General features: G+C 37.0%; 1 protein-coding gene across 1 annotated transcript in view; it reads left to right on the top strand.

The window, feature by feature from the left end:
- ARMC3 (armadillo repeat containing 3) overlaps positions 1–22,603 on the top strand; it is a 29,624-nt gene extending 7,021 nt beyond the window's left edge. The window contains exons 6-14 of the mRNA XM_072413469.1: positions 5,562–5,811; positions 8,658–8,794; positions 9,898–10,066; positions 11,372–11,472; positions 14,237–14,335; positions 14,566–14,658; positions 19,092–19,298; positions 20,553–20,715; positions 22,237–22,603. Coding sequence (XP_072269570.1) covers positions 5,562–5,811; positions 8,658–8,794; positions 9,898–10,066; positions 11,372–11,472; positions 14,237–14,335; positions 14,566–14,658; positions 19,092–19,298; positions 20,553–20,715; positions 22,237–22,440 — 1,423 coding nt within the window. The 3' untranslated portion in view covers positions 22,441–22,603. The remainder of the gene's footprint in view (positions 1–5,561; positions 5,812–8,657; positions 8,795–9,897; positions 10,067–11,371; positions 11,473–14,236; positions 14,336–14,565; positions 14,659–19,091; positions 19,299–20,552; positions 20,716–22,236) is intronic.
- The last annotated feature ends 27 nt before the right edge of the window (positions 22,604–22,630 follow it).

The following is a 22,630-nucleotide window of genomic DNA, read 5'->3' as shown; positions in this document are numbered from 1 at the left end:
ATAGCCTTCTGTTGGCATCAATGCTGGGGGCTCATAAGAGGAGTACTGAGACATTGAGCTTGATTTAACAAAGCTCTCCAAGACTGGAGTAGATTCATTAGGGAGAATGTGGGTGATCCAGCAAACCTGTATAGAAAACATTTGCCAACTAATAGCAAATTATTTTTAAGAAATCCATTCCAGCGTTGTTGGATCACTCGGGTTCTCTCAATATAGTCTGTAATCTCCAGTCTTGAAAAAGGTTTTTTTCAAATAAATCAGGCCCATAGTCGGTGGGAGGGACAAGAAGGGTGCTGTGCGTGGCTTCCTGAAAACATCACAGCACTTCACTGGCCCCTGCCAACTATCAATAGAATCTTTCAAACTATCAATTGTATAGAAAAGCACAGGGATCCATTGATGATATACTGGCCCTGATTCATCAATAAAATCCGCGCTCGCTGGAAGCGCGAAAGTACGCGCGACCAGCGAGCACGGTTTCCCGTGGTCCAGAGTCGAGTGCGCTCGTACACAAAAAAAATGGAATTTTAAAAAACAAAAACTTTAAGGGCTCTATTTATCTGACATTCCCTCGTGGAATTATTGCCATTGAAATACATGTGTCAGATTTGTTGATGCTCTCCAAGGCTGGAGAAGATACACTCTCATCAGTGAACCTGGGTGATTAAGCAAACCTGGAAAGATTCTGGTTTATGATTCAACATTTGCTAGCAATTTGAAGAATTCCATTTCAGGTTTGCTGGATCACCCAGCTTTACTAATGAAAGTGTATCCTCTCCAGCCTTGGAGAGCTTTAAGAAGACTGGCCCATTGGTTGAAAGAATACCATTTGTGCCCCAAATGTTTTTCATGATTAAAATGTAATGAACCCATGTACACATTCGTCACACTCTCTCAATTGGACACAGTCCAAAAATGTAAAAAGCCTGCTAAGAAAAGTGGAGGCAGTAATAGCTAAAAAGGGGCAAACTTCAAAATAATAGCCAAAGTTTTAGAAGGCGATTTGCAACACACAGGTGTGATAATCAAACATTTGACAATAATGAATTTATACATTCAGTGTATTAAAATGCTTTTATGAAATTTCTCTACTGCTTTGCATAATTCCCTGTGGAACCTGTCATCTTTGGTCCCCTGTGCTTCTGAGCCCAGTTGTATTATATGGCTACAGTCATAGCCTTGCGTGTTAGCTATAGCCCAGGGCCCTATTTAAAGATAAGCATCATAGCTGTTTAAACACTTCACCTGACTTTGAATACAAATCCCCCTTCTTGATCTTCCCTCATGAAGGCATGAATGACACCAAAAAACATTAAAGCTGAACTCCTCTAACGGACTGAAATACCTTATTCCGATTTCACTGCACACAATAGGCTTCTCTCAGTGTGTAAAAGAAACTGCAGCAAGTAACATATCACCCACTCCATTTATTTGCTTCAAGACATGCAGGTTCATCTATTGCTTTCCATCCCAGGCTCAGTGTCCCTGAACCACTCCTTTAATTCATTGGATTAAAGTTCTTTTACTCATGTGTATGAAAATGCAGCCTGTCTAAGAATAGCTCCTCCATAGCCTTCTGTTGGCATCAATGCTGGGGGCTCATAAGAGGAGTACTGAGACATTGAGCTTGATTTAACAAAGCTCTCCAAGACTGGAGTAGATTTATTAGGGAGAATGTGGGTGATCCAGCAAACCTGGAATGAATCTGGCCTAGTATAGAAAACATTTGCCAACTAATAGCAAATTATTTTTAAGAAATCCATTCCAGCGTTGTTGGATCACTCAGGTTCTCTCATTATAGTCTATAATCTCCAGTCTTGAAAAAGGGTTTTTTCAAATAAATCAGGCCCATAGTTGGTGGGAGGGACAAGAAGGGTGCTGTGCGTGGCTTCCTGAAAACATCACAGCACTTTACTGGCCCCTGCCAGCTATCAATAGAATCTTTCAAACTATCAATTGTGAAGAAAAGCACAGGGATCCACTGATGATATACTGTGTCTGAAATAAGGTATGTAATTAAAAAAACATTTTTAATCCATTTAATTAGCAAGTTGATGGGAAGAGAGGTATAACCAGAGCAGCAAAATATAAGAAAGCACTTCATCCTAAAGCTGTTTAAACTTTTAGGCAAAGAAAAAAGTTCAATGTATGTTTTTAAAAGTTATTATTTTCACGGCTAACATAATTATTAAATACTTATATTTACAATAAACCCGAAAGTTCAAACAAAGTAAAATCCTTTCATGGTTTTCCGCGCCATCGACAGATGGCGGGTGTTACAATGTGCAGTGTATGCAGTGCCAGAATACCTCAATAATAAGTAATGTATATTGGATGAATGTGAATACCGAGCTCTGAATGTAATCATTTTAATTTGCCACTGAAAATAAATGAAAGAAAGTAACAAAGGTGATCCTCATCAAAGACATTAAATGACTTGTACGTTCATGGCTAAAGGAAAATGACCAAGATTCATCTTTTTTATTTTGGTAATTATAATTTGTAATTACCTTTAGCATGAATAATACAGATTTCATTTTAGCAGTCAGCTGAGTTACAAATTTTACCATCAATGTATTTCTTTAAACTAGAGCGTTACTGCCATCTGTTGGTAAATAGAAAGAACAACACAAACCATCCCCCATCCCCCCCCCAAAAAAAAATACTCTGCAAACATACTCTGCAGGTAAATCTTTCTAATGCATGTCTTTTTTTATTAAAAGTGATTGATTCCCTTACTAGAAAATGTTGGTTTTTAAGTCACATTCACGTCTTTAGGCAACAAAAGACCCCTTTGGTGTACTTTTTGATGGTAATAGGTGGCTATTGCTTTTTAAAGGAAATGTTTGGGCCTGACACATAGAGGGTCAGCAGGGAGAGAAGGGGGTTAACCTTCTATGTGTCAGCCCTAAACTTTTCCTATAATTTTGATGAATACAAGGGGTGGGCTCTTTTAAAAATTATGTAAGGGTCTACCTATTGGAGGACCTCCTATTAAGTCTGCTTTAATGAAACTGTGTTTGGAGTACAAAGTTTGTATATACCTGTTAAAAAGTAAAATATTTTTACAATTTTCATTTTTTAATATATTAATATACTTTTCCTGAAGAAAGAGAAGGTTTACACTGTCTTGGGACTGAGCGATCCTGGTGGCTTCCCGCAGCTGGCAAATTACCAGCCGCTTAAACACTACACACTGCAGCTGGTGACAGTGAGCGGTGCGAGATCCCTTAGGCTCCGTACACACACCAGATGATTCGTGTCCGATAATCACCTCAGGGCTGATATCGCACGAGAACCTGGCGTGTGTACAGCGCTCATTGTCCATTGTTCTGACAACCGTCTTGGGAGATCCATGGAAGACGAACGAGGAATGTTTATAATGAAAGTGAAGGGGAGAGAGCACAGCAAGGTGCCACTCCATCCTTCTCCCCTCTCCATGGAGTAGAATGGTGCTGTACGGTATGTACAGCGCTCATTCATGCATTGTGCAGTCTTTTGTCGTTGGAAAGGATCGTGAAAGATTATTTCCAACAACAATTATTGCACGTGTGTACTGAGCCTTAGTCCTGATGCAATCAATGTGCTTGCTTTTGGCACAAATATATGCAAATATCAATATGCCTTGAGAGGTGTCAATCTGGAGGAGTGGGCATTGCAAAGAATTAGGTAACATATGTGAGCTTCCAGAGACACAACCTGTCTACTTCCCTGGGCCTGCGATCTGTACGGGGACGTGGCTTGCAACTCTGGCCGGTGCGCCCCCCATCAGGGATCCTTGACCTGACCCCACTTTGGGGTGCTCCGGCCAAGGCCATAGATCACCAAAATTTTCTCACGGACCACCATTTGGCGACTGCTGCTCTAGACGGGATGTGAAATGTGCTCAGCCTGACATACTGCAACCTATAATGCAGTGACAAGCTCACAGTGTGTACTAAAATCAGAGAAATCTATTTCAGTCCAGAAGAGGAGCCTGTACAACTGTGCAAGACTGAAGGGAAGGCAGGAGGTCAGCTTTAATTAGGACTATTGACTATTAATCTGCTTTGATTACAAAACTACTTTTCAGGATTTGCTAATATGCAAATTTGTTAGTTAGTGAAATGCATGGCTGAATTCACATCAACAATTATCAATTACATTTTTTTTCCTAATCTAGGCTGTCACATTAAATGGATCTCATATCACACCTTACTTGATAATTGCATTACCAGCACTCAGTCATTTGTATGCTGTGCTTATAGCACTCTAGTTCATTTGGATTTAGAAAGAATCACCTGGAAATCATATTGTGGATTGAGCTTGGTACAGGAATAGACACTTTGATTAATGAGAATATTTCAGCAGCACAAATTAATTATCATTGGCTTAGATCATTTGTCAAATTCTGTATTTAGCATGAAGATTAATCTGCTCATTTAGCTGTGTTAGATATATGGGTTGTGTATTTCTGGAAAGATTCTACTTTCGTGGAAAAGTTATTCTTACAGCACAGCTGGCTTTTATTGTGATAGTTTTCTATGTTGCTCTGAAAATTAAGGCCAATTTCAAATCTGTTGACTGTAGCGGTCAGCCGCACGTTCAACCTTGCACCCACTTTGTGAGTGTGGTTTCAAATAGATGCAGATGCAGCGCCGTTGTGGTGAACACAACACGTTGCTTCTGGCCGCGGTTAAGCAGCTAGCCACTTTTATTGGCTTTCACAGCTCACAACGGTTAGAGGAAGGTGAAAGCAGTTGCTCCCTTTTATACATCACCACAGCAAACCACAACCGCACTCAACCGCAGGGTAATACCCCACAGTATTAAAGAGGAAGGCTGTGAGTATGTATTGGTGGAACAGCAAGGTATTCAACTACAAATCCGAAACCCAAGGATACCATAGTTAGTGGATGGTCATCTAACATTGTCCTGTGAGCAATGTTTCATGGAAGGCTTTCTTTAATATGAAAGGAGTGAGGAACGGTTAAAACCTCTTTCAGGTTTTCTTATGGCTGTTTGGGAAATTTTCTCTCTGGCTGGTTTCAACCAGTGTATGTCCTCAAAAGACACATCAAAAACTCAAAGTAAAAATATGCTGAACTTTATTGCAGGATATTGGCCGAGAATGTTTGCTTGTTGCTCAAATTACAAAAACATTTCACTTGGGATCTTGAGTAAAAGTTATGCTTAAATTTACCTCCCAGATATAATGGTTTAGGTAAATTCTGGTAAATATACTAAGAATACCCTGTTAGGTTTCTAACCAAATGAAGCCACTTGTTCTTGGCAAGAGATCCATTACACACCTGTCTGGGGACTTGGGTATCCTACTTTCCCTCTATGCCAGCACTGCAGATTCTGTAAGTGTCTTCAGCATTCAACACTCATTCACACTGAAAATTCACCTTAATGGTTGTCATGGAATAAGCATGCATCCAGGAAATAGAGTACCGCTGGGTACCTGTTACCCCCTTTATCCGTTAGTAGGATGTTTATTTTTATTTTGCTTTTTTTTTGCTGGAGTTCTGCTTTTATTTTGTATTGTCTGAAATTTGTTTTCTTTCTCTGTAACCCAGCAAAGTGGCAGAAGCAGATGGAATCACAGCACTAATTCATCTTCTGTCAGATAAAAGGGATGGAGTGGTTACCAACGCCTGCACGGTTCTTATCAACATGGCTGCACAAGAATCTCTTCGGCTCATCATACAAGCTCAGGGTGTCATGAATGCGTTGGTGGAACCATTACAGTCCTCCAGCAATCTGGTGCTTAGTAAAGCGGCGCTCACTGTGGCTGCGGTGGGGTGTGATGCAGATGCCAGAGTCGAGGTGAGAAATATTCCAGATAAGATTGAGAGAGGAAAATGAATGGGTCATGTGACTTCCTATTAGCATGTTTTACCATAATAACTTAGAGTTTGGCCATACAGCTTGATTTTTTCCTATGAGGGCATGTTGGCAAAGTGATAGATGATTATTTCAGTTTTCAGTCATCTCCAAAGCTCTTTGAACATTTGACAAATTTTAAAAATGTATTTGTAAGCAGGATTCAGCGAATAGAGTCACCTGATTTCCCAAAAGTTGCATTTTTAATTCCTACATGGACACTTCAAGTCTTGGTAACATTCATTGTACTTCAAATAAATTTAGTATACCATTTGCCAGAATGTACCAGCATTGATTACTGAAGCACTTACCAAATTCAAAACTAATTGTTTTATAAAGAATTCTATAATGAATTTTAAAGGTTTTATAAAGAATTCTATAAAGAAAGCCTTTAAAAGTCCACCACTTCCAATCCCGCTCAGTCATCTCTAATTAAAGAGGAACTAAAGTAAAAAAAATCTCACTTACCTTTAATCGAGCAGATTCGTCGATCGTTTGGGAGGTTTCTTCCATCGTGTCCCGCATCGACCCAGTATCCTTCTTCGGCCCAGTGTGAAAGAATCTCTAGGGGCCGTTATCTTCTTCCCTCTTCTGTGTTCTTCTTTGTACGTCACCCTATCTCACACTGTGCAGGCGTGAGATTGGGTGACATAGATGGTAAAAAAATGCCGATCTCCCTGTGCATGCGTGTGATCGCCATTTTTTTCTTCCGTTAAAAAAAGGGTGTTGCACTTAAAAAAATAAATAAATACAATATTTTTATTTTATATATAAATGTTGTCTGCCCTTTTATCTAAAGTAAACATTTTGAGTTTTGGTATGCTTTAAAATATCTTTACCTTAACCCTCTCCAGCCACTACTGGGAAACTGTATAACTACAGTGAATTATAAGGGTCAATGTTGGGGTACAGGACAGGAATCCAAAAAGATTCACAAATCTTTTTTTAAATTATGCTTACATGTATTAGTTTATACATTTTGTAAGTGACCAAAACCTCCAAATGATCTTATCATGTTTTTATTTGCCCTAAGCTCTAATGGGAGGGTTAAAGCAGAAGAATGATTTGCTTATGTTTTACAATTCCTGGGTTATCCCTCCATTATCAACATTCTAATGACATTTGTAAAATAAACATTTCAGTTTTTATTACATTCAATATTCAAGATCCAGTGGTATCATTAAAAGGTCTTTCTTCTTTTTTTCAATATTGGTAATGAATGAAAGGGTGGTTGGAAAATAGGTAACTCATATGAATGTTCTCTAGCCAGCATATGATACATATGATGAGAACATTATCAAAATTATTTAAAGGTGTTTACTATAGGAAATCATTGCAGCCTTTGGTATCTTCCATTTGTCAGAGTAGTACAATAAATCAATTAGTGTTAATCTGCAAGTACCCTGAAGATGTAAATTGATGTCCTGTATTGTATGCCATTAGACAAATTCTAGCCCAATAAATGTTTTTTTAAATATGTTTACTTTTTTTTTTACAGATCTTATGTATTTTATGTCTTACTTTGCAGCTTGTCCTGAATGTAAATATTCAGGTTAAACTTGGTTTCCACAACACCACAAAGGTGCAGTTACAATTAAAGTAGTTGACAACAAATAACACATTGCAAAGCATATCCAAATGCAAAACAAACATGTAATATATTGCAGCCTACCAATTCATTTTTTAATTGGTGATCCTATAGATAACTGGCTACCTGCCCTAGGGTGGGTATTTCACTTATTTCACTTTATGTACAGAGGGAGCCATGGTTGTCATTCAGAATGTACGTTAAACAGGTCTTACTCAATTGATCTCTGTTAAGTGCAGGAGGTGAAATGACAGTTTATGGAAGATAATGTGGAAGATAAAGATGAGTTGTGTTTTCAGCTCAGCCCTTAGGAAGTGACAAGGATACTACTTTGTGCCAAGGTCAACGGTATTTTCTGTACCTAAGACAGTACAAATGACAGGACCCAAGAAGAAGTTTCAAAGAACTTATAGCAAAGGGAAAAATATTGTTTTTTATGAAAAAAATGTCATTAATTTACAAATCCTAAAATGATAATTGAAACCAAAATGAAACATTATATCCACTATAATTTAAAACCACTTAGTCCGAAAAAGGCAAACTGATTCAGCCACCATATTAAATGGATTTAGATATCTCAGTTACAGAACATTTATTTGTAAAAAATAAAAGGTTTAAGTCCTTTTGAATTAATATTATTATTATTATTATTATTAATAAACAGTATTTATTTAGCGCCCACATCTGTACATTAAATTGCAAATGACAGACAGATACAGACAGTGACACAGACAGATACAGACAGTGACACAGGAGGAGAGGACCCTGCCCCGAAGAGCTTACAATCTAGGAGGTGAGGGAAGTAACACACAATAAGAGGGGAGATATGGAGTGGTGGGAAGTAGTAAGGGTTTTAAGAGACAGAAGAAGACGGGTAGGCAAGTTTGAAAAGATGGGTTAGAGCGATCTTTTAAAAGGAGCATAAAATAGGAGCAAGCTGATTAGGAAGAGGAAGACCATTCCAGGGAGTCAGGGCAGCTCTAGAAAAGTCTTGGAGCTGTGCCTGTGATGAGGTTTTCCGAGAGAAACACAGACACATGTCTGTGTTTTTCCGTTTGGATGCCACTTAAAATTTTGTCTTTTGAAAATTGCATTTTAGCAGGCATACAACGTGAAAAATAGGCATGTAGTGTTTTTTTTTTCTTTTAAAGTGTATGACATGCTTACACGTAAACTATTTTTAACCTAAATTTATTTGCAGTTTAGGAACGCCGGTGGATTGCCCCTTCTTGTTAAACTACTGCACTCTGAATATGATGAGATACGGAGAAATGCATGCTGGGCCATCACTGTGTGTGCAAATGAAGAATTGACTGCAGCTGAACTCTATGGATTGGGGTAAGTAAAAGCATTAACACTAATAGAGATTCATTGATGTGCTCCATTAAGTACAGTATTTAAATTAAAACTGTAATCCCAATAATGAAGTTACATCCACATTTAATTTGGTTATAAATGTGTTTTTATGTTTGTTAATATTTTAAGCTTTATATGCTGAAATATACTGCCAAGGTCATTGTGAAAGACTACAAACTATTTGCATTTTAAACTGCAAATCTCCTTTGAATAATATTTATAAGGGTAAATATGCAGAATATGCTGCAATTTTTCTTTTCTGCAATATTTTATATAAATCACAGATATCATATTTAAAGAGATTGTAAGCTCTTCCGGGCAGGGTCCTCTCCTCCTCCTGTGTCACTGTCTGTATCTTTCTGTCATTTGCAACCCCTATTTAATGTACAGCGCTGCGTAATATGTTGGCGCTATATAAATCCTGTATTATATTATTAATAATAATAATAATAATAATAATAATAATAATAAAAATGATAGCGTTTGCAAATACTTGTGATTGTCAATTTATATCTACATTTCCAATCACAAGTTTGCAAACATGTAGGGTTGTGTATTACTATTGGTAATGCCCTCTTGCTATGGTACCTACCTAGCCGTCTTTTTGAGGAGATCACAAGAAACCAGTATAAGGTTGTATCTGCATACACAGCTGTCTATATTACCTGCTACATCTTAGCAGCTTGTTTGCCATTATTGTCAACTCTAATGACCTCATATTTTGAAATAATTATAGCAGCAGGCCAATGATAGAGCCCTTAAAGTCAACCTGTCATAAATCAAAACATATTTGTCTATCAGTCACTTGCAAAAGGTGATTGTGTTGAGCTACTGTGTAGTAACACCCATGTGTCCTTTTTGGGGGTTGATCCCTCTATAGAAAGACTCACATGATCTTAATTTATTTATGTAATTAGGATTTTCTTCCATTACTAACAACCTGCCCCTGATTTGGTGTTCTGTACTCTTAATAACCAAAATTATTTTTCATGATTCTGTGCACCTGCAATGAAATAATGTACCTAAACTATATTTTCAAACACGCAGGAATATCTTGATTTTGTTCTTTCTGTTTTTATGTTTAGGGCATATGACATTCTCCAAGAAATAAATCTTTCAGCAAGTCGCAGAAACAACTTTAGTGAGCTGGCTCTGAACAAGATGCTGGATAATAACCTTTCTCTGAAATACAACCAGAAAGGATTTTTATCCTACAACAACCTCATAAGTGATGGGTTTTTTGACCATGGCCGGGTATGTTGGAACAAAGTATAATTATATTTTTAAATACTGTGAAGCATATCAGTACATTGTTACAAAATGAGATGAGTAACCCAACTTAAAGTTCTGGTATATATTCAAAAATCTGGCCTTGAAAAAAACTTCACACATGCTTCACACTACTAGAAATGACCTTTGAGAGGCCAGGTCTTCATGACTTCACTCCAATCCCCATTCTACCTAACAGATCAGAAGCAATTAATTCCCAGAATATAAAACCTCTGCTACCAGTCCCTTATCCCCAGTGTCCTTCACAGACCAGAATTGGGGTAAAGGGTATGTGCTGGATTCACAGTATTGCCTTCAAGAGTGAAAAGTCACACGACCACAGGACTGTCCATGAGTTTCCAATCAATTCTCCCCCCAACTTAGGACAGAGCTTTGAAATACACCAAACCCACAAGTGCTCTTTAAAATCTCAATAAAGACTGTGGCATGCCTTCTGGTCTGTTCAACTCCAGACAAAGCTTTATGTACATTTGAGTAAAGCTGGTAGGGGTTTCAAGGTTTGATTGCTGTCCACAAAACTAATTTTTAGTAGCAGGGGTATAAGTAGAACCATTTTTCTTTGAGATGCAGTCCTCGTGTTGTAGGACCTTATACTTTTATGCATGTTAAGCAGTCAAAGAACTATGAGGGGAAATATATGATTATACACATACTAAATATGAATAAGCAGAATATACATACAGAACATGGAAGGGTTTAGAACTACAGTAAACATTATTTTTTGGTGAATTTATTTATATTTCTGTACTATTGAATATGAATATTGCACAGTGTTATATTATTGATCCATTTCATTTAAGGCACTCTAGGCCCCTTGCTACCATTTAACAATGTGATTACAGTATTTTTATTTGCTACATAATTGTTTTTTATGTAACCTCCTGTTGTATAAAAACATTTATTCTAATAGTAACTTTTTACTAATTAATTAAAGTTATAAAAAAGGAGTCTTAAGAGAATATAGCAATTTGTTTAAATTTTCAGGAGCTCCTATGCCTGCTCCAGTGGCTTTTAGGTAATTTAGATATTTTGAGGAGTAGATTTGTTGTCAGCCTTCAGGGTAGTGTGTGTCTAGTCAAAACAAAAGTGAATGATCCCTGTACTAAATTCCTATATAGTTGTACAATTATTGTAATTACAATCATTTTACAGCAGTTATTTACTAGACATAACCAATATTATCTTATAAGAGGAAAATGCTGCTGCATTCCTTATAATATGTTTGAAGAATGTACACTGTTAATATCAGTGCCAATTTCTTTACTACAGATAAAACCAGATGCAAAGTTACCATCTTTGGAAGAACTTAGCAAACGGGAGCTGAACCAAAGTCGAGCAGTTATTTTGATCAATATAAGATCTCCTGAATTGTAAGTGCTGAGCTGCTAAGTTACTTTGAGATGGGGACAAAAGGGGGATGAACTTCTGAGAAAAATGAAATTTAGTGTTTCTGCTGTGAACTTTGATGGCAAATTGCTCTAGAGTGCTTGCAGCTACATGGATCAAGGAGGGTTTGTTTTAACTTTAATTCATGGTGTGTTATAAATATATAAATATGTTAAAAGTTGAATGTCTTTAGTCTAGCCCTTGTTTCACTACTGTAAATTTCAGCAATATCATTCATGGTGTTAAATTGCAAATCATTTCTGCTATTTACTTTAAATTTAAAAAAAAATCTATCAATTGGCTTGGGACACATGGTCTGCTAATCACTGGCAATAAGTATTCAGTAACTTTATTTCATACCATCTGCTGTCATGCTGAGATAATGCTATCACCTAAAACATGGAATTTCATCTCTGCAGCCCAAAAAATGTACATTATATGTGTTGGTAAATGTTGTTTAACATAAGCAGTGTATGTTATTCTTCTTTGAAATGGCAAATGGTACCTTTTTTGTTTTTATTCGGCCTATAAGTGTTTTTTTTTGCATGATCTCTTTACTGAGGGTTATGTTACGTGCACTGTTTGAGATTTTAAAAAGTTTTCACTTTAACTGGATTCTAGTAATCATTTCGCAAGTTGACTTTAAGGGCTACATGATCAGATCACGTAAACATCAAGTAAACATCAAAATTTCTATCAGTGGGTTTAGCCAAAGTAAACACATGTGACACACAGGAAATGTAATTTACCATAATGGAGAAAATAAAGAACATGCTTTTAAGTAAACTGAAACTGACACAGAACATGCAGTACTTGATAAATGTGTGTTGCAGTAAACATTGAAATTACCGAAGTAGACAAATACACTATTCCTTCAATAGACAAGGAAAGCAAAAGGATTTCGGTTGGAGGGGCTGATTTACTGGAGGAATTTAGTCTGCTCACTTTGTAAGGTGAATTATCACATTACAAGGTATATTTCCTTTAATTTAATGATTGTGATACAATTTTTTTTAAAAATAGGATTTTTCTTTGCACACGATTGGATGGTTGAAGATAGCAGAACTTAATAAGCCAAGTGATATATCCCTTGCAAAAGGATAATTCATTTTGCTATGTGAACAGCCTTTCTTTAGTAAATCAACCCTATAAAGCGGGTACAAGCTTTTTAAAGCTTAAGAATCCCAGCGATGAAAAATATATAGTTGGAAAGGTTTCAACTACACTTTGTGTACTTGTGTACACACTGTGCATACCTTTGCAAACTTGTTCAAGTATCAGCAGCATCATCACTGTGTTGCAAATAGTTCATGCCAATGTTTTGGTGGAGTATGTCCCAGCCAGAGTTCCTAGGGTTCCCCCAGAGGTCGCTAGGGGTTCCATTGAGCAATTTGGTCCGTTCAGGTCAGTTCAGCAGTTTGTAAGGGTGACATTCTGCCCACTGTCCAGTAATGTAAGAAGCATTCTTCCCACTGACCAACAAGGCTTATGGACTTGGAGTGATGGATAGAGCAATCATAGCAGAATTTGCCTGATATATCTCTAAAATATTTCAAGGGTTCCCTCATGTTAAAAAGGTTGAGAAAGGCTGGTCTATACAAATAGCAGAGGTGTAGAAAAGACCCTGTAGGCTGGCTCAGTACAGACCACCTGTAGAAAACTACCTTTTACTTCGGAAAAGAGTTCCGAAGTGACTGGTCTTTATTTCAGGAAACTTCTACACTAAGCAAATATTAATGTTGAGTCACTAAAGAGATCTGGAGGAAATGCACAAAGCACAAAACTATTTAGGTACAATAAACATTCTTTTTGTTTTTAGAAAATGTTTGCTTACTCTATAGTTTGATTTCAAGCTTAGTGATCAATAAAATTAGTGTCAAATAAGTACTAATGACTATATATGACCTTTTATTAATAGATTCTTTATTAACTATAAAACATTGAAAGTTTTAAAAAACTTTTCTGCACAATAGGAGTGTTTGATTAGGTGTATCCTAAGCCATGTAAATGTAAATGTATCTAAAGACTATGTAAAGCCAACACAATGTTTAGTTTTGCTATCCCTGGCAACCATTGTCCTGGACACTGCAAATCCATAACTTTCAGTCCAAGGTGCCACTGGCTATCTAAGCTCACTCGCTATCTAAGAGGAAATTTCTTCCACAATGACAAGCCAGAGATCACCTGCCATTTCCTGTGTGACAGGTGATCTCCCCTATGGAGGATCAAAAAAGGAAAGAATTAATTACTTTTTAGAATTTTTAACCCAGAACTAAAAGAAGTGTTGACTTTAGATCTACCAATGCTAAGCTAAAATATCAAATTAAAATCAGCTGCATACATTTCAGAAACATCAAAACAAAAAGTAAGTAGAAAAGCCTGTCCCCCATCAGCACTCTGCAGATAAAGATTCTCATTCTCTGATCAGAAGCAGAGGTCTCCCTGTAGAAGTCTGACATGCCTCCAGCCATAATCAGAACCAATGCTTTCTGGAGCTATTTACCTGGTTCAATAGGGAGCATCAGACCTTTGCAATAAGATTACTGCTTTCACACAGAGAGGCTTTACTGCAGCATGCTGGCAGTGGACAGGCTTTTCTAGGTGAGCTGTGGATTCTTTAGAAATCAAACAGACCATAAGAACACTTTTTGTTTTAATGCACATGGAATGAGTCAAAGTGAATGTCCCAATATAGTTTATATACTGTCAACTTTGTCTTTTAGCTTATATGAATATTTATGCTTTCAGTGCCACCCCATCACCCCTTCCTGCGGAGGAGAAAACCGAGCCAAACATCAGACAGTCACCATCTTCACAGAGCAGAAGTGCTTCTAGAGAAAAAGGAGGGTATGTGATTATAATATTTATATTATTCATGCAGATTAATGTCTGGAAGTAAACAAAAAAAAATATCAATAAATAGAAAATTATTTCAAAGTTTTTATTCAGAATCCAGAATCATAAGAATCATGAGTAAGAAGATTTTTGAAATTGAATATTTGTGTGTGTGTGTATATATATAGGCAAAACTCCTGGGGTGACAGGTTCACTTATATTCTTTTACTTAATTTTGTCAGTCGGTGTCAATCACCAGTAGAAGACAAGCAAGAACAATCTTCAGGGCGATCTTCTTCTGTAAGCCGGAGTAGAATAAAGGAAAAATCTTCTAGGTAATTTTCATATATATTTTATATACAATTTGATTATGTAACAATAAAAGTAAATTAAAACTAGCAAGCTTATTGGACTTTTAAAAAGGCTTAGTGGCTGCTTACACTGTTCAGCCATATTGACGCACAAATATCATGGTAAAAATCATCAACCTCAATGGAAAGTATGCATGTTAAAAGAGATCCATGACAGCATACTGTATATACTTGAATGTAAACGAATCTGAATATAACCTCAAGAAAACCACATTTGACCTTATTTATTAAAGCTTTACAAGGCTGGAGAAGATACACTTTCATTAGTTAACCTGTGTGATCTAGCAAACCTTAAATGGAAGTCATTTGCTATTTGTTAGCAAATGTTTTCAATCCCGGACCAGATGCATTCCAAGTTTGCTAGATCATCCAGATTTACTGATGAAAATGTATCTTCTTAACCCCCCTAGCGGTATTCCCGAGTGTGTCGCTGTCCCCTGGCGTCCTGCTGGTCCCCGCAGGTCCTGGGGACAGGTCCTTCCTCCTCGATCTCCAGCCGTTATGTGCAGAGACGAGATCCTGGTGATGTTGGTGCAGGCGCCGGTTCGTGCGGCAGGATCGGCGGGAAATTCAAATAATTTTGTATTGGATTCAATACAAAATAGCTGTATTGAGTCCAATACAAAGAAATATTCATATAATATATATATAATTATATTATATATGTATTATATATGCTACTGTACACTTACATTACCTGTTTAAATATTTTTTATTATCTTTTTTTAACAGATGTTTGTGTTTTGTTATTTAAAGTTTATTAATAAATAATTAAATTTATTGAGCTATGCCTAAGTATTAAAGCCTACAATGAAAAATACATTTCCATGCAAAAAATTGTACTGCTTTTTGCGTGGAAATTTGGACTGAATTAGACCTCTAGGGAGGTTAAGCCCTGGAGTGCGTTATTAAATCAAGCCCACTGACTAAAGTATAAAACTAGGGCAAATACGGCTTCACTAACATTCATAGGGGGAGTCAACATAAATGGCAATAAAATTAATGTTAATATGGGATGTTAGGCTAGGTTCACACTGGCATTGAGGTGGTGGTGCATTTACAGCTTACTCATACAGGAAGCGAATAAAATATTTTGTGCTTTTGAGTTAGGATCAGTCTTTTGCTATTACATTATCTTTTATGCATTATTGTTGGTCACCAGCATGTAAAGTGTGTAACAAACGCCAAAAATGTTTCAATACACTAGAATTTGTTGTACACGTTACATGAGGACACAGCCCTATTAAGTGGTATGTCCTGAGTAAAAACCGAGATTCTTTTTCTTTTGGCAAAAAGGCAAAAAGAAAAAACTTCCTCTTTATACTTGAGTATATGCAGTAAGTGCCTAATTATGTATAAAACACCAGTGTAAAAAACAAAAAAGCTTCCAAATCCCTCAGAAAGAAAATACTCTAATACTCTTAAACAACACAAGGGTAAATAATAGCTTTACCCAAGGTTCAGCTTAAATGTATAGCTGTAGAAAGAAAGATCACAACTAAGCAATAACCAAATAAAAAATTGTTAATGTGATATAAATACCTAATGCCCCATAACAACATGGATTTGCAGTGAGGGCAGGGACAAGGGGTATACAGAAGTAAGTAGCCCCCTAAGCAAGATCTGGAACCTATGCTGCTAAAGAAGTTCAAAGCTTATGGGGGGATGGAGTGCACAGTTTGACATTTTAGCCTTGGGTGCTAACGGGCTTTGTTGGGGCATTGTTTATTACTGTATATTTTGCATTTGTAGATCATAGGCCAATGCAAGGCCAGAAGGTAGGATAAATTCACAGTGTGCCGACGCGCAATGTTTCTTTTCTTTTTTTCCATAAGCCACCCAGGACAGTAAAGCAAATGTATTGCTGTCCCCCCGGCAGATGTTTTTACTTTACACTAATTAATAAAAAACATGCACAGCTTAAAATCATATGGAGTGTACTGGAGAGCTCAGAAATCCTCTACTGAAAGACAGACGTGCTATGGAATGTGTCAGCCAATTCTTTTTTATGAATTAGCGGACGCCTAAATCGAAGCAGATGTGTTTCCTAACAGAAGGACTCCCTATGACGGACTTCAGGGCAACAAACTGGGAAACATATATATAAAGCATTGACTTTATTTGACACCCAACATTGTTTCAGTTGTTTGATCATGTAGAATGTTTGTAGTGATACATTTTATTAGCTCAGTTATAAAAAATGTAAAGCAAGAGGAAAATCAGCAAATTATTATTATTATTATTATTAAACAGGATTTATATAGCGCCAACATATTACGCAGCGCTGTACATTAAAATTCTAAAAACATGCATAGTTCTGAAATTATTCTAAACACCCAAATATTTGTAAAGCATTACAAAGAGTAGTTAATTATAAATAGTAAAAAAAAAATTCACACTGTTGTTTGACTACTTTGCAGGCACTGGCAGCATGGTGCCTCAGTGGTTAGCATTCTGGCCTTTGCAGTGCTAGGTCCCAGGTTCAAATCACAGCCAAGATAATATCTGCATGGAGTTTGCAGGTTCTCCCCATGTTTGAGTGGGTTACTCCGCCTGCTTTGTTTTCCTCCCACATCCCAAAAACATGCAGTTAGGGTAATTGGCTTACCCCCAAAAATTGATCTTGGACTGAATTAAAGAATAACTTACATAAAGCCAATAATATATGACAGAGGTAGGGACATTAGATTGTGAGCCCCTTGGAGAGACAACTAATGACATGACTATAGACTTTGTAAAGAGCTGCGTATTATGTTATGCTATATAAATACTGAGTAATATTATTACCGGTATATATGATATTGTGCGTGGTAGATTGAACAGATCCATGTGATCATGGAAAATACTCAAAAAAAATGCTCCATGGGCTCTATTTTTAAAACAGTGAATCAGACATTCCCTTAAACATTCCCTTGTGAGAATCTTCCAGTTCCATGTGTTTTAACGACAGTAAATGATTCCCACCAGGGAATGTTTGAGAGGATGTCAGAATACCTGTTTCATAAATAGAGCCCCATGTGTTGTCATCATTAGGCAGTTCTTTTCATTTTTAAAGCTTATTCACATTTAGATTCTCTTTTCAAACCACAACCTGCAACAACACACATCTATATGTCGTTCATTGTGGTATCATTCATTGTGAATATCATCCCAACAAACTGTACAGTACAGTGCAATGCACAATGCAGTGCATCACAACACACTTTGTATTGCTCATCCACATTTTTTTGCTGGGGAAAATGTAACTGATGAGAGTTATCACCGTCAGAGAGCTCGGAAAGTTATTAGCTCAGAATTTGTTTTGGCAAAATTGACAAATATACCAAAAAGCTTTTAATGGTAAATTTAACAGATCAGGAAAAAGCAAATGGGAGAGGGTTATTGTAAGGTTTTATATGTACTATAACAAAGCCTATGTGGAAGACTTGTAGTGAGATAAGTGTAGCAGATAAATGAAGCAGAAAGCAGAGCACTATAAGGTATTACACATGTATGGCTGCCCATGGGTACACAACTGTATACAAGCTATGCAAAGCTTTTAAACATCAACCCTTATAATAATAGTAATAATAACACTGAGCTGATCACTTCCACATGTATATCTAAAAACATTACCAAGATTACAAATTTCTCTTTAAGTAACACAGTTGCGTGGTTTTTCTTTGCATCTAAGAGGTCAAGTTGTAGCTCTGTCATGTGGATCTGTCTGTGGGGTATTAGTTCCTCTGTCCAGCGGCTGCAGATTTATTGATATGGATTCTAATTTCAACTCAAATTATTCACTTAAAGAAAACACTGCTTGTGTATATCTGTGCTTTCCCATATATGTTTTGGGGTTTTCAATATTATATGGCTGTCCTAGCCGATTCTTACATTATAAATCACAAATGGGGAACTGCGAGTTCAGAACATTTTTAAAGAAAACCTGTCATGAGAGAAGGAGATTTGCTATCATCCTTGTCCTCCTTGGGATAATGCTGGTTGCTGGCTCTCATGCTGATCACACTGCTGTGCGTTGTGGCGCACTGTGTTGCCAAAAGTGACGTCATTGTATTTGGAAGTTTGATGTGTCACCAGACCATTATTATTATGTTGGTGCTATATAAGTACTCAATAATATAACACAGCGCTGTACAAAGTCCATAGTCTTGTCACCAGCTGTCCCCCAAAGACACTGACAATCCAATATCTCTACTATATTCATATGTCATTATGACAGATCTATGGTCAAATATTTTGGGGGAAACCAAATAATCATTGATTTTATTGGACTGTGTTACCACAATGGGCTGCATGCACACAATTCACCTGAATAAAGGTGTGTTAATGCACCAGAATGTCAAGGTCTGAACGTCCCCTAAAAATAACAACTGTGTTGAAATCTTAACTATTTTTAGCAAAGGAAAGGGCAAAGTAAAGAAGGAGGAAGAGAAGATGAAAGAGGAAGAAGACGTACCCCAGTTCAAAGCTCAACCAGATCCCGCTTCTGAGACATTACAGTGGTTCCCACCATTCGATCAGGAACTCGCTGACTATTTCACAGAGGCTTCCAGGACAATCCTTCCACTCCCGCACCTCGGAGAGCAAGTGGTAGCTCTGGCAAAGTAAGTTAGACACATGCTTATGTAAACACAATCACCCAGTGTTACTACATGTATGTATTTAACAAGGCAGTGCAAATAGTAGTAATGATGTGTAGAGTGCAGTAACCTGTGGATGTCAATTTTAATTTTACTGATGGTAGATCAGAGAAATATTTTGATATTTTCAATTCGTTATAGGACTTTGCATACTGACATTTGCAGTACATCCAAGTCAGATAAATGATATGCAGTATGTAGTGTGTCACAGTCCTAAAGGGCCAGTCTGCCCTATACTGATATCCCAGTTTTAGTTAAATTAGAAAATTAAAGCACCTCAGTTTCTTACATCTCTGGACCGAGTTCCTGAGTCTGCACCCTATAATGAGGTGTTCTTTCTACCTGTTGGATGTTTTATTTATCTTGTATGATGGAAAATGTAATGGGAGGAGATGGATCATGGAGAAGTGCAAAAGCACCCTAAATTACCAGATGAATGGGAACACATTTGAGTCCCATGGCCAGCTTGAGAGTTAGGCAGAGCAGGTGGGCAGATCCCCTGCTTTGGGCAAGAGGGATGCAAAATAGGTAGAATCTACCACTTATATTGCTGAAGTCATGAGGAGAAGGCAAACTCTGGCCATTTTTCTTGGGTGTTCAAGGTCCTTATACCAACTTTGTCTGGGCCTTTGGAAGGGAGGTCTGACTGCATCTAAGGTGCACATGAAAGCCAGGGCTCAATCAGTTCACCAGGCTTCATTCAAATCTGAAAAAATACTTCTGAGTGAACTGACCCTTTAAAGCATATGTCAAATCTGTTGTCATGTTGTGATTTGGAGCTTGCAAAGAAGTAGATTTCTGTTGCTTCTGATGGCTGAACTGTGCAAAAGTATTTACTGTTGGTGTGCTTTGCTTACTTGACATTAAAGTGACTGCATGTGCCAAGCACATCTTCATTGTAAACTTTCTTTTTGATTCACCATGATGGGTATACTCTTTTCTGATCAAGCACATAATCATTAGATATTTACTTTCAACAGACTTCACACCAAAACTGATTTCATTTTTAAGCTTTTATGTTGGCTTTTAATCTTACATATTATGCAGCTGAACAGTCAAGATAGTGAGGTGGCTGCATACATTACCATTTTAGTTCACATAATGATCTCCGCAAAAACTTTAGCAATCATTCTGGGCTGTTCATAGAATTAAAAAGGCTTCTTCTTATTTTGAAGGCAAAAACATGTACCGTTATGTATCCTCTTGAATTCCAAACAGGTTCGTGGCTGAAAGGATGGGCGGTGCAATAGAAAAAGATCAACTGCATGAATTCAGCTGGGAGCTTCATATCAGTGAACTCAAATTTGAGCTGAAGAGCAATGTCATCCCCATTGGGAAGATTAAGAAGGGAATATTTTATCACCGAGCATTGCTCTACAAGGTTTGCTACAAGTTATATTTTTAAAGGGTTTTTTTTTTCTTAACATACGTCTAAACCCAATCGGTAAATTTGTATATATGCTAAAATGTGTATGTCTTTTGAAATTATTTTTTTTCAAATAATATATATCTGCAGCTTTCATTTTAAAAATGTATAATGATCCTGTCCTACAGGTGCTTTGTATAAGGTGATACCTGTTGTGGTTTTCATGCACCCCTGGTAGAGACTAAAAGAAATGATGCAGGAACACATTACACTGGCATGGTTCACAGTTATCACTATCAGATAATTCAGAGCAATGATGTGTAGCTAATGCTTGAGCGAGTTCATGTGGACAGGAATCGGCTAAAAGAGAATAGGCAGATAAGCAACACTGATATGTAAAAAGTATTTATGGGAAGAAAATGCAGGATTTGTTTGTATTACCTAGTGCTTTAGAAAACACATTTTCATGTAGATATGGTTTACCTCTGATACCCAACTCCAATAAAATTTATTTTTTAAAAATAAATATTATTCAGCTATTTAACAAAGAGCTTTGGCTGCAATGCATGTTTCCTTTTTGACTCTATCATGTGCAGTACTCCTTTTCTGCCACTAGATATCAATAGTCATTTACTCATTTCCCATTTCTGTGGGGTGTGGTGGTTATGCCCCTGGTGTTCACAATACTTCATTTCAAATTATAAGGATGCAGAGAATGGTGCTGATGTGATCACATCCCAAATCCCCACTCCTATTGTGTGCTACATTCCCCTACTTCTTAGATTGTAAACTCTTCTTGCCAGGGTCCCCTCCTTCTGTGTCATTGTCTGTATCTGTCACTTCCTATTAAATGTACAGCCCTGCGTTATATGTTGGTGCTATATAATATTGTTTATTGATAATAATAATCTATGCTGCTCTCTGCATCATTGAAAACTGGCCAGTATATACTAAGTTTTAATGAAGCACAATATAATCTGGGGTATAGTGGTTAGTTGGGCTCATAAATTAACTAAAGGTGAATTCATAATAATACCATTACAAGTGCTTTGTAGGTCTATAATATTAAAATCTGTAAAATTTTAAGCTGTAGCTGCCAGAAATGACAACAGGAGATAGTCTATAGCAATTCTACAAGAAATGGACAAAACTCCTGGCATGTAACAGTGATTAAAGACTGGGGACATGTTTCTGTGGACAGTTATAGATAATATAAAACTGCAGAGTTTCCACCTTTGTGCCACAATTATTAATTCTCTTAACAAAATTAATTGTAAAAGATCAATTAAAAGTGAAAAGGGATGGACAACACAATAAGACAGTGTGAAAGAAATAAACCCAGCAATTTACCTACATGAGCCCAGTCTAATCAATAAGCATCTTGATAAGATAAGAGCAGACTTCTGTATGCTGCATGATTAGTGTCAAAGGATTATAGATAAACAACTGGACTATAATGTGTATGTGTCCTAGGCTGCAGAGATCAGAATAATCATTTCTTACATTCTGTAATATTCTGAATACTTTGTTCTCTAGGCTATTGCAGACAGAATTGGCATTGCTTGTACTCTGGAACGTGGTGACTATGGTCGTGCTTGGAATGAAGTCAAGTTGCTCAGTGACTCACTGAGACCGGGGACAAGAGCTTCTCCAGAGAGTTACATCGTGGATCTCATGCATGAACCCGGCCGCTTGATGAAGCATGGAACTGCTGAAGCCGAAAGCTATCAACAGATATGAGAATTAGATACAGCTAAATCCTTTCTTTTTTTCTTGAAGCCTCCATTGTCATTATTTGATAGGACATCTATTGCAAATGCATACATTTCTTGTAATATATATATATATATATGTATAAGCAACTGCTCATAAAAATGTACAAGTATATTAAGCAAGGTGCACAGGGGAAGGGCTATTCACCAAAAAAAAA

Source organism: Pyxicephalus adspersus, chromosome 5, assembly GCF_032062135.1.
Source record: "Pyxicephalus adspersus chromosome 5, UCB_Pads_2.0, whole genome shotgun sequence".
In the NCBI taxonomy this organism is placed as follows: Eukaryota; Metazoa; Chordata; class Amphibia; order Anura; family Pyxicephalidae; genus Pyxicephalus; species Pyxicephalus adspersus.
This window is presented reverse-complemented; position numbering and strand designations above follow the sequence as displayed.